This window comes from Anser brachyrhynchus (assembly GCF_964034855.1).
Source record: "Anser brachyrhynchus genome assembly, chromosome: 5".
NCBI lineage: Eukaryota > Metazoa > Chordata > Aves > Anseriformes > Anatidae > Anser > Anser brachyrhynchus.
This window is the reverse complement of record NC_137699.1, coordinates 38558853-38570854: the sequence shown is the minus strand read 5'-3', so window position 1 is coordinate 38570854 and position 12002 is coordinate 38558853. Positions and strand designations below refer to the sequence as shown.

General features: G+C 45.0%; 1 protein-coding gene across 6 annotated transcripts in view; it reads left to right on the top strand.

Moving 5' to 3' along the window:
* BRSK2 (BR serine/threonine kinase 2) overlaps positions 1-12002 on the top strand; it is a 308252-nt gene that overhangs the window by 212545 nt on the left and 83705 nt on the right. For 5 of the 6 annotated variants that reach the window (XM_080596108.1, XM_080596112.1, XM_080596110.1 and 2 more), the window contains exon 7: positions 9845-9961. In XM_080596108.1, the coding sequence (XP_080452234.1) occupies positions 9845-9961 (117 nt within the window). Of the gene's footprint in view, positions 1-624; positions 3069-9844; positions 9962-12002 lie in introns of those variants that run through there. The other variant, XM_080596109.1, reaches the window with a different exon arrangement.

Sequence of the window (12002 nt, the reverse complement as noted above, 5' to 3'; positions counted from 1 at the left end):
TTAAATACGTGGCTGTCGGTGAGACTGCACTAGTGAGAGAGAGACCTTTCATGGAGTACGTTGTCCTTCATTTCTCACTGGAAGAGAATTCATTCACAGGGAATGCTTTAACCAGGAAAACCAAAACCGTCAGGGAAAAGCTGTTTAATTTCCATCATTCATGGTGACACTTGCTAATAACTGAGAATTACAAACAGTATTTCAAAACGAGTCCCTGAAGAAACTTGGGACAGTTACCAATACTGACAAGTCATTTTATGGCATCCTTCAGTTTTTGGAAGCCCGCTGGCTTTTGGCAAATTTGACTGAGTCCCTTCTGGGCATTTGAGTCATTTTTGCCTTTAATTTCCTTTCCAGTAGGGAAGAATTTCCTTGATCTGACTGCAATTGGTGTTAACCATCTCCATCAGTTGATTTATCCATCGTGTATGGTTTAACCTGTGCATTCAGGTGATGGTTTACATTGGACTAGTTTCCATTTCATCTTCAGCAAGTTTAGGTAATTTAAATTATACTGAAATTAAGTTGTTATGATCAGTCTGAGCACGGAGTTTCTGTGCAGCTGCTGACCTGCTTATTTCTGAGAAATGTAGCTCCTCGCAGTTAGATTGGCTGGGGGATACCATTTACATTATGTCTGCGTGGCTGCTTCTCCATAGCCACAGCCAGCCACAGATCTCCTCTCTCCAGGAGGCCAAGGGCTGCTGTTAGATATTGCAGCAGAAGGATTTGCATAATCACCATGTGGCTACCTCTCGGTAACCATACAGTGATTTCTGTACCCCCAGTTTTGTGTGGAGAACTCCCAACCCAGATGTCTGCAGCACAAATGGCTGCAGCAAAAATGGATGCCTAAATATTTCGCTCGGTCTTTTAGCCTGCTCCCTTTATGTCTACGACTCAAGTCAACATGCAATATTAATTTGAAAGAGAGCATATTACTAATAAATGGAAAGGGAAATAAGAGCCTTTCTAGAGGACATATTAAGAAGAGTATACCGCTAGTGGAAGCAGCGGTCCAAAGACGGTAGGTCTGGGTGGGAACGTCCTGAGGACAATGCCTACCTGGCACAGGCAGGTTTATAATAGCCAGAGAAATTTCCAGAGAAACTGAGAGCAGGTTGTTTGCCCTGACTAGAGGATCTAAGTTTTCTCTGTTGGCAGATACCTTGGAGGAGTTTTGTTCTATGAATTCCACAATTTTTCCTCCCTGCTAATCAACTGGTTTGAGGGATCATGACCTTCTCATAATCAATGCAATCCTTCGTAGGCTGTACAAGTGTAACCTTTTATGTATTCTGACCGGGCAGTGGTTTGTATACATAGGGAACAGAAACACCTACTTGGCTTAACACTTAGATACCCAATCCAAGAACACTCAAAATATGTTTAACTACAACTGAAGAAAAGTAATTTTGCTCTTGCGAATGAATATGCCAGAGAAATGTGATTCACAGTTGGGATAGAAGTTTCTCAGAAAGCATATGTATATACACATACACGCCAGTCCTTTGAGCTTGTGTTGGGTACCTCTTGACATGTCTGACTTTAATAAACTGAGCGAGGATCACGGTGAGGCTGTCACCACGACAGACAAGCACTTCTGGAGGTTTAAGGGGATGTGGAATTTCCAAGGCAGAGTGCACGTCTCTCTTGAGGAGTCCATTTTCCTCTATTAAATACATTGGATTGTGGGCAGTAGTCTTGTTTAGAAGTAAATCCCGTCTCCTTGCCAACTCCCACTCGACGAGCATCTAGTGCTGAATAAGCTAGCAGTAAATCATAAGCTCTCCTTCCCTCCCGGTCACTCTGAGTCTTGTGTGGTCTGTGTTATGCTAGGCTCTGGGTGATATTCTGAACAGTTATCATTAAACCCTTTTTGAAAATCAGAGCATGCATAAATGTATTTGTGTGCATGTGTGTGTGAGTAAAAAAGTTAATGTGCTTTCCTAAGCAATGAAGCCTGACCTTGTCCTGTCGTGGGGCAGTGAAATGACAAATCATCTCATCAGCCAGGTTATCCAGTTATGACCACATTGAAAAATGAAGGCTTCTGCTTTGGTTAATGACTAAACGTGGGTGCCTGTAACCCACTGGCAGGATAGATTGATAGCTTGGTGTCCCCAGACCCATATCATCATCTGATTGTCTTCCATTACCTACCAAAACACAGAAATATCCATGGCTTACTTTTACTGCAGTAAGTAACCACATTCAGCTTTCCCTGCTCAAAATGTATTGATGCATCAGAATTCCTGGATCAAAGAATCAGAAAGGATTCCCCAGTGCTCCCGTCAATAACAGACTTCTGCTTCTGTGTAGAGAGATCACCTGTGTCTGAGAAGGCGTCTCCAAACAAGCAGCTCAGACAAAGAAGCAAAATAGACTTGGAGCTTCAGTGTGTTTGGATGTTGCTTTGAAAAAATGCAGGAGCTTTCTGTTACTCTGTTTAGTGGAAACTGGGGACAAAGATTTGAGGTAGCTCACTCTGAGGTGCAGTTACTTATGGAGTTTTGTGGTGCATTTGGCCATGGGGGGAAGCTCTCAGGTAACCCGCTGGAGGGTTCTCTAAGGGCTTCCATGGGTGGCATAGCACCCATTTGAAAACAAAACAGTGCTGTGCCAAGGTATTACGTGGCATCCTGCAAACAGTGTGTGTGTGTTACCTTGGTGCTTTGCCCGAGCTAGCAAGCGGATCAGTGAGCTCAGTGATGCAGCATCACTGCTTCTGCTCCCAGCTCGGCGAGCTCCAAGGGCTCTGTGCCGTGCTGCAGCACGCAGTGCAGGCATGCTCAGAGGTGGCACAAGAAATGGCAGAGGAACCTGGGGACCCTTGGGCATTGGTGTCAGACCTTTCTAGCTCGGGAGGTTTTCTCTGGATGTAGCTAATAATTTTTTCCTAGGCTACCAAATGCTGGGCGCCTACTGTCTTATGTCAGGACCTGTAAGTTGTCTCAGCTGGATGCCCCAAAATAATAGCCCTTTTGCATAGCCTGCATCCAGAGCTCTCAGCTAATTGAGCACCGCCTATATTTTCTGCAAAAAGCAGTCGAGGAGCACGTACTGGGGTAGGTCTCAAATTCTTGCTTTCCTCAGGAAGAGGCTGTTAGGTGCAGCAAGGGAATGCTGCAGCGCGGGAGGAGGTGGGCGCGGGGCAGGGGGAGCTGGCGGGTGCCGCATTGGCTGCGGGTGACATCACCGCCAAACGCCGGGATTGGCCGCGGCCGGATTTTGTGCGTTGGGTTTGTGCTTTGGTCAAGCTCATATTCGGTGCCTGTATCTCACAAGCTGACAAATAAAAATATGATTACAGAAAATGCCCCGTGGCAAACCTTATTATGGCTTCAGAGATAACAGATAATGCCAATTACTGCACAGGGCAGTGGTGACATTGAGAGGAAATCCCCTGCGGTAATGAGCAGCAAGATTATTATTTCATTTTATTTTTATTTTGGTTGGGTTTCATTTTGTGTTGTGTTTTTTTTTCTTTTTTTTTCCCCGAGTATGCACAAGGGGGGTTAAGGCAGGTTCTTTATGAATATTGATAAATGACAATTATGAGAGCCTTTTCTCCTTTCATTGCCTGGGGCTGTGCCTGCTTGAGTACGCACAAGGCTCTCGCTGGAGTGTGTCTGTGTGTGCCTGCGTACGCATGGGGGTGTGTGACTTGGGGGGCTAAGGCAATGAATAAGAGCTTTGTTTGACTTCGCCTGGTGTTCTTCCCATTGGTGCAGGAGGGGAAATGGCTCCTTATAAAATAGCAGTTCAGGATTTCACAGCGGTAGTGCCAAAATCTCTGGTATATTACTGCAGGCAGGAGCTGCAGAGCACTATCAATAAAGGAAGCATGCTTTTAGGAAGAGACCTGGAATGTCTTCAAGAAGCAGAGAAAGCTGAGGAATGCCAGGTGCCATGAGAAACCTTTCCTGTTAGATAGTCCCACCCTCCTAGTGATTCCAGCTTTGCCTTGCTTCTTTTAGAAGGAGGGTGCTATACTGTTGTGCAGAGATGGTCTGCTGAGTAATTAAGATTACTGCAACTGGACACTTTGAAATCATGACACAGGGCCTCCAGATATGAAACTGTTAGAAATCACAAAACTTAATAACGTTGGTTTCTGTTATTTCTTCTTGGGGTCCTTGAGCCCTTAGATTTTGAAGTTTTCTTTCAGACTATCAAATTCAAAAGCTGCCTTTTTCTGCTGTTGAGTGCTGAGATTTGCCAGTCATTGCCTGAATCTAGGAGCTGCAGGTCTATGGTTGAGACTCACTCCAAACAGTGAGGAATTTTCATGTTTTCCTTGTACAGGAAACTGGAGAAAAACCATCAAGTACAGCAGCTGCAATGTCACAGGCAAAATTACCAGCTCAGCTAAAGTCAGAGGACATGTATTTTTGTAAGTTTATTTCTTTACGTAAGCCACTGGAAACTCAAAAATGGCATAGTCTTATTGTAAGCATAACCAGGTAACAGTCTTTGGCAAGTGCATTTGTAGTGATGAGACCTGACAGTCGGCTCTGGCTTTGGAATACAAGAGTATATGTTTTGAGGCTAGGTTTTCAAGGAGGGGTAATATATTTTAATAGATCAGTGGAAATAATTGTATAAAAAGCAGATGGTTTCAGGCATTCAAGCCCTTTTTCAGGTCTCCTGATATGTTTATAGATGTTGTCCTTTTTCCTAGCTATAACTATATTTACTTGTTCTGCAGGATTCTGTGAAAAAAATACTAAATTTGAGCATAGCAACCATGACTCTAAACAAAGATTCCTCTGTAGGTAGATGCAAGTTACACATTTGGATATCATTTGCAGAAGCAAGAGAAAATAAGATGAAAGGCTTTTTCTGCTCATGAAAATCAAAAATACTTCTTCTCATACTATTAATTATTACTGGTAAATTATTTGCATCACATCAGGCTTGTGCTAAGCACTTTTAAGAGGATACTGCAGAACAATTATTCTGTGGTCGGGCCCTTCTGGGAGTTTGGGGTCAGTAAGAAAAGCATTTGCAAAGTAGCCAACAATTTGATTAGTACAAATGACCTGCAACTACTCCAATTAGGAGGTTTCTTGAGTTAGAAATCCGTGACCTACAACGAGTCGTCATGGAAACTGATATGAACGTTTCAGCTCAAAAATCACTTTAAAATAAGGGGTTAGTTCATCATCTCGTGCCAAGTGACATAGTTTCTTTGAATCCAAGATCTCAAATCTGTCTCTATACCAGAAATCTTCTGCCAACTCTAGGTGATGGGGAGAAAGTGGTTGTTTTACTTCTCTTTTTTAACTGTGCTGTGACTGCCTGCAGTACAGCTACGGGGATATCCCCAGAGCAGGAGGACAGACTGGAGAGGTGAGTGAAGGAAGCTGAATAGCATCACTGGGAGCGACCAGAAAGCAAGCTTGGCCAGCGTGTGAGTGGGAAGCTAGAACACATTAATGCATGTGCGTGCCTTTCATTTTCTCTGCACCACCTCTGAGATCTGTGCCAATTTGCAAGGGACCATTTTTTCAGAAATCTCTCTTTCCCTCTCCCCCCTCTCCTCATCTTGTGCTGCAAGGGAACTGTAAAGCTTTTGTTGCATTATGTAAAAGAGGGATGATGCCGAGAGCCTGACAGTGTGTACTTTCCCTGTCATGGCGTGTTCAATGGCTCCCTTTCACTCACAGGCTCTCCCTTCAAAAGCCTGCTGCATGCAGGCTGGTAGAGCTTTCTTCCTGTTCCGTTGTCTTGGGCGAGGAGCTCTGGGCACTCTGTGGCCACCCTGGGTCAGGGGCACACTGACTTCTCCTGCAGGGCTGCATTTCCTTTTGTGTGCCTTCTCAGCATATGCAGGGCTCAAGAGGAAAGTTTGCCTGTTTGTCACTAAAGGAGCTGCTTTCTTCTATTCTTATTTCCCAGCCACGTGCAGAAGCCCCCACAGCTTTAGAGCCTTTAGAACAATGAAAGGGTAACGAGTCCTCTGTTCACCTGCAGAGAGAGGAGTTGATGCGGTCATAGAAGACATGGAGAGCCAGAGAGATCAGCTGGAAAGGGACCAAATTAAAGGCGTTTACTCTGCAATGTTCCAATGTAATGCCAAGTAATTACCACATACAGTGGGATTTTTGTTTTGTTTCGTTTTGGCACAAGAGAATTCTTTCCAAATATGAATGCATGAGGCCGTCCGGGTGGCTGGGCTCTTAGGTAAATTATAACAAGCCTTCCCTATTCCCATATGTTCTTCTCCCTTCCTTCTGGCCTTTGGAAAGCTGGCAGTGCAGAGATGGGAAATGCAAATGCAGAGAGGAGGTCTCGTTCCCAGTGGCAGGGATGCTGCTTCTGCCACTCTGGTGCAGGCTCCTGGCCTCAATACCGTCCCCAAGATGCTCCTCAAATTCAAAATGGTCCAAAGATAGATAGCAGGGAAATGTCCCAGCTGGAAGAAAACTTCCATCTGGGGCATAAAATTCTCCTGTGGTTGAATGTGCAAGCACTGCCTGGTCCCATTGGCACCCTGATCCCGAGAGGAGTGCTGCCACAACAAAAAATGCTCAGGGCTGCCATGGGTTCCTGTGCTCACCACCATCCATGCCTGGCAGTAGGGACTGTGTTAAAGGAGGGAGGGGGAGGGTCAGAGAGCTGCAATTTCAGGTATTTCAGCGCCCAGTCAGAAGGAAACATTTCAATTCTTGTCAGAGTCCATGCTCTCCCCTCTGCTGTGTGGGCTGTAGAGAAGAGAGGGTAATTTTCCTTGGTTTTATTTTGGTGAGAGTCTAGAGACTAAAAACCAAAATTTTAAGGGCTGATGCCACTCCAGATTTCCTTCCACACACATTATCCAACCATCCTAGTCCCACCGATCCTGAGGTCTAATGTAAGGCTTTCAAAATGGTCTCTGTGAGGTGGGCCAGGACCTCTACCCAAAGAGCTCCATCAGCCCAGGTAGGCTGACCCTTCAGGACAAAGCATTGCACAGCACAGTGAGGTGGAGCTTACTTCACATCTGGAGTGTGGATGAAGGCATCCTCTATCCTCTCTCTCTTCCCGTGGCTCTCCAAAAATAAAAAATAAAAATTATTTGCCACTTTAGAGGAGCTTCATTTTTTCATTAGTTTTGTTCCTAAAGAAACTGTCGATATGACTGGCATTAGTTAGTTGGCATCCTTACTGACCTTACCGGCTAGCAGGCTGAGAGCTGACCAGGCAAAGAGCAGGGCCACCAGCACTGAGGAGACTTGCTTCAGCCATGGTGAACAGACATTCCTTCAAATGGTCTTCCTTCTCTCTAAATAAAACTGTACGATTTTAGGATTAGCAAAGAATTGCGGTCTTTTTAGGCAGGCAGCGGGATGTCTGCTATAGAATGAACATCTACAGTATCAGCAAGTGCTGCTCCTTGCAGGCTAACAGGCGTGGACAGCAGCACCCTCAGCATCCACACCATGCGTCTGTTCAGCGTTTGGCCAGGAGCAGTCACCAAGACTGGAAAACAACCAAAACCATTTAAAAAGCCACACAAAGCAAAGGTCACACACTCAGCTTGTGCTAAGGGGAGGTTTCTTGTTTCATAGCATCAGGCAAGCACTGCTCACTTTACAGGGAATTGCTACTTGCCACTGGGCCCTAGTACTCAGACCAGAGAACTTCTGTGCATCCCCCTGGTCGGATGAGGTCTTCCCAGCACCCAATTAGTGAAACCAGTTGTAAGATGAGAGCTGACCAGGATGTCTGCTGGAGGAAAGATTAAATCACACACCACCATCTCATTAGTGTCTGGTTTTCCAAGCTTGCCTTAGAACGGTGGGCTCTTCTGTCCTTTTCACTGCGGGGGCTGGAGCATGTTCACATTTGGCAGGTGTCGCCAAATACTGCCTTTGTCCAGGACTGCTGTCCTTGGTGAGGGCATTCAGGGCCTCTTTTCCTGACCGCTAACTGGTCATTCCCAGTCCTGAAACATTTCATTGTCACTCATCCCCAACTTTTTTTGTCAAGTAGGTATGGCTGTCTTGGTATCTGTTGCATGGTGGATGAGTCTTCTGTCCCCAGGTACCTTGAAACTTTGATTTCTATGAGAAAGAGGGATTTTATAGAGTACCTTTTGCTTTTTCAGATGAAAATATTCACAAATCTGAATCATGCCGCTTAGTTATTTACGAGATTGTTTGCTCATGATTAACAAGACAGCATTAACATGCAGGGTTCATCATGTTTATGCAAGACTGGAGACCAAGTTTTATGCTCTTTAAAAAAGGAAGGGAAGAGCAATCCTAGGACTCGGTGATAAGGTAAATGGTCGGTATCTGTTTGGAACATGTGCTATTTTGCTGGAAGCCTCCTTTAGCTCTATCCGTTACACTCCCCAAGTGTCCTATTACAGCATGCTCTGGTTTTGCATAGAGCTGGCCTGCATTATTTACACGTTGTCTCTGATTGATCATTCCAGACTTCTGTTCAGATCAGAGATCATTTCCAAGGCATTGTCATGCTCCATATGTTCCTCTGAGAGGATACAGACTGACCACCTTTACAGGTGTTTAGGGGTAGAGTTACACTTGTGTGCATGAGCAGTGTTAGAGGATGTAATTAGAGGTGAAGAGAAAATGGCATAAAGATAGGGCAGAGCTCTGCTGCTGGTGTCGCTGCACTAGGCTGTGCTAATGCTGGGTCTTCTGCAGAGTTCACTTTCTGGGCAGGCAGCTGTTTTTACTGAACCATTGTAGCAAATGGCTGTTGTTTGCCTGACACATATGTTGTCAATCAGCCATTTCCAACAGGTTTGTGTTCAAACTGAGTACCTGAACTCGCTGTTCTGCCTTGGAAGAGTTTTCTCCGATTTGCACCTTTTATCAAGCAAAACATCAAAGATGGACATTTTGCCTTCTCATAAGCAAAAACAAGAGAAGAGCTGCTTCTCCAGCTTGCCTGAAGTGCTTCTCTCATCTCTGTGACTCTCGAAGAGTTGCAAATAAAAAGCAAAAAAAGCAAAATCATCACAAATTTTGTACATTTTTCTCTGTGCATATAAAATCAAGTAAACGTAACAGTTGTGCAAAAGTACTTGAGTTCTAAGAAGCAGACGGGTGCATGGTGGTGTTGGCTGTGGGTAATGGAAATTAATAAATTAGACAACATGTAATTGTTTTGATTTAAAGCAGGAGTTGCCATCCTGCTTTAAATGTTTACCATGTTACAGCAGCGTGGCTGCCTGGCTGTTCCTATGTTGCCAAATAATAAGAAAATTGAGCTTTGCTTGAAAGGAGGCAATCCTCTCTCTTCCTTCCCAGTGCTGACACCCTCAGTTATAAGCAGTGCTGGGCTCAAGGGGTTTCTCCATCAGAACTAGCTGCCCGAAATGATTTCAAAGCCATATCCCTATGTAAACAATTCCTAATAGGGTCTTTCTGCAGCAGCTTTAACAAGTCTGCTTTTTCTCCTCTAGATATCACTAATCCTGTTTCCTGTTGTTGACAGAATACACTGATGATGTTCACTCCTACCTTAAGGAGTTGGCATTTGATGGAATACATCAGCTCTAAATCCAAACTGAAAATTTCCTCTGATTTCCCTCAGTTCCTCCCTCAAATTATCTTGATATTGTTGGAAGGTGCAGATATTCATTTCCTATCAGGGCAGTGCAGTCTCAAGCCTTGTATTCATCAGGAGTGGGCATTTGGGAGATAGTCTAGAGTATTGCAAAGATTGGATCTTGGATATGTGTGTTCTCCTATCTGGGAGAGAAAAAGAATGAAATCAATTAAAATATAATAGGTTGGATGCTATACTGGATAAAAAAAACAAGTCTTGGAGTGGAAAAGCTGTCAGGGATAATTTAACTCACATTTTAATCCTTTCTTTGCAGCCACAGGGACTTAAAACCAGAAAACCTACTGCTGGATGAAAAGAACAACATCCGGATAGCAGACTTCGGAATGGCATCGCTGCAGGTTGGGGACAGCTTGTTAGAAACCAGTTGTGGGTGAGTGTCTCAGAACATATTGCAAATAATCAGTGATGGATTCCAGACATAAAAGTTGTCAATAACAGGGGGGTTGAGGAAGACCTGCAAGCTCACACTGTGCCTCATTATTACCTAGGAAGTTAGTAAATTGATAAAATGTATGTAGTGTATAAGTTAGCTAAAAGAAGTGGTTTTTGTTGTTGTTGGGTTTTTTTTTAAGTGTTTTACAGTGAAAAGTAGGCTTCTGTAGATGTCATATGTGGATATAAAAGTCAAAGCTTTCAAGTTTGGACTCATCTGCCTATGCTGGCTTGTTTGCTTTCAGTGGACATATGTTTGGGAAATTAAAGCAGTAGTGGTAGCTGTTTTAAGAAGTGGCTTTAAAAATATTGAGGGGTAGAAAAAAAATGGATCTAAGGGATCTGAAATGGAATTTGTGTGTTGTGTTCAGGCTGCCTGCTTGCAGCTTTTCCTGCTTGTGCTCCACTCTGCTTCATTTCGGCTCACATCCAGGATTGACGGGGAGGCAGCAGAGGGTCCTTTGCAATTACAAGCAGGGCATGAATGCAGATACAAAGGAGGCTGCTTGGAGGAATACTGCAGGGGCAGTATAAAAACACTTCCATGTTAATTTGGTTGCCAGCAGGAGCTTTCTAGGAATGTCCAAGGGAGCCAGCAATAAGCCCAACAGCCAATTGAAGCCCTGGTGCCTCGCTGGGGACAGGGCTAGCTCTTGAGGGGCAATACCCTCTGATCCCCATCACCTCTAGGGACACTGCAGGCACTCATAGGACCACAGCCCCCCTGCAGCCGTGGCCCTATGCCACGTTGGCTGTGCATTGTAATGCTGCAGTGAGCTGTGGCAGGGCAGCAGCTGCATTGAGCTGCTGCAGCCTGGCACCACTACGCCAGCTTTTCGTGGCGTCTGAATTTGTAATAGCTGTGAGCTCAGCAACTGGAGTTGCAGGCAGTACCAGCAGCTTTGCGTCTCCTCTGGTATAGATCTACTCTTCTTGGCCCCTGGCAGTGTAAATTTGATGACTGCAGCCCATCTCCATCCTCAGCCTGCTACAGTCTGTGTTTTTTCAGTCTGTGCCCTGAGGCTAGGCAATTCGTGGAGCCGTCCTGGTTCCCTGCACAGCGCAGCCACTGCCTCTCAGTCCTGAGCTGTACGGCTCTGCTTTCCAGGTCTTGAATAATGGATTGCAAAATTGTTTGAAGCTGATGATGTGATCGAATGGTGGTTGATGAGAACACTGAGATGCACCCGTTCCTTCCTGTCTGTGTCAAGGCAAGATTTGACCTCTTAACAGCGCAGATGAGAAGCAGGGAGCTATGAGTCTGCACATCTGTTGCTTGCAGCTGCTTTCAAACCTCCCGTCTAGACTAAGAAATGAAGTTCTCACTGCAGTTACCACAAAGACTCTCTACTCTTTAAAGAACATTTTCTCCCTTCCTTCCGTGAAAAAAAAAAAAACAGAAGTATAAAACCCAACCCAGTCTCACATTGCCCTGCAGGATTTTTCAGACTCCCCGGGAACCTCTCGGTAGGGTTCCTGTTCTTGTTAGCAGTGGGCTCTGTCATCCAGGTCTAGAATCTCAAAGGGAGATTTCCTTTCCATAAGCAGTGCTGGAATTCAAGCCTCCATGCTTGAAGCAGGGCCAGCCCCCACGATGCGGCCTTAAAACGCGCTAATAAAGAAATCAATGGAACGGAAGAGACGTGCCTGTAATAAACAGAACACAGCAGCAACACTATGATCTCCTGCCTTGCAGATGCATTTTAAGTGTGGTGCCAATCACTAGGCCTCCATGTGAGCTATTACACCACTTCATTAATTCTCCTGGCATGGAGCCCAGCATGGCTGGTACTGGTGTCTTGTGATCTATCTGGTTTGGGGGGTGAAGGGAGGAAGGAAGGGAGGAGTATATAACAGTGTGCCACACTGTTCACAAAGAAAGGCAATCCCGTTATGACTCCCTTTCCCTTGGAGAGCAGAGTAACCAACCTCAGAGCTTTTTGAGGCAACAATTTCACCTCCCCTTGTAGCTGGTACTT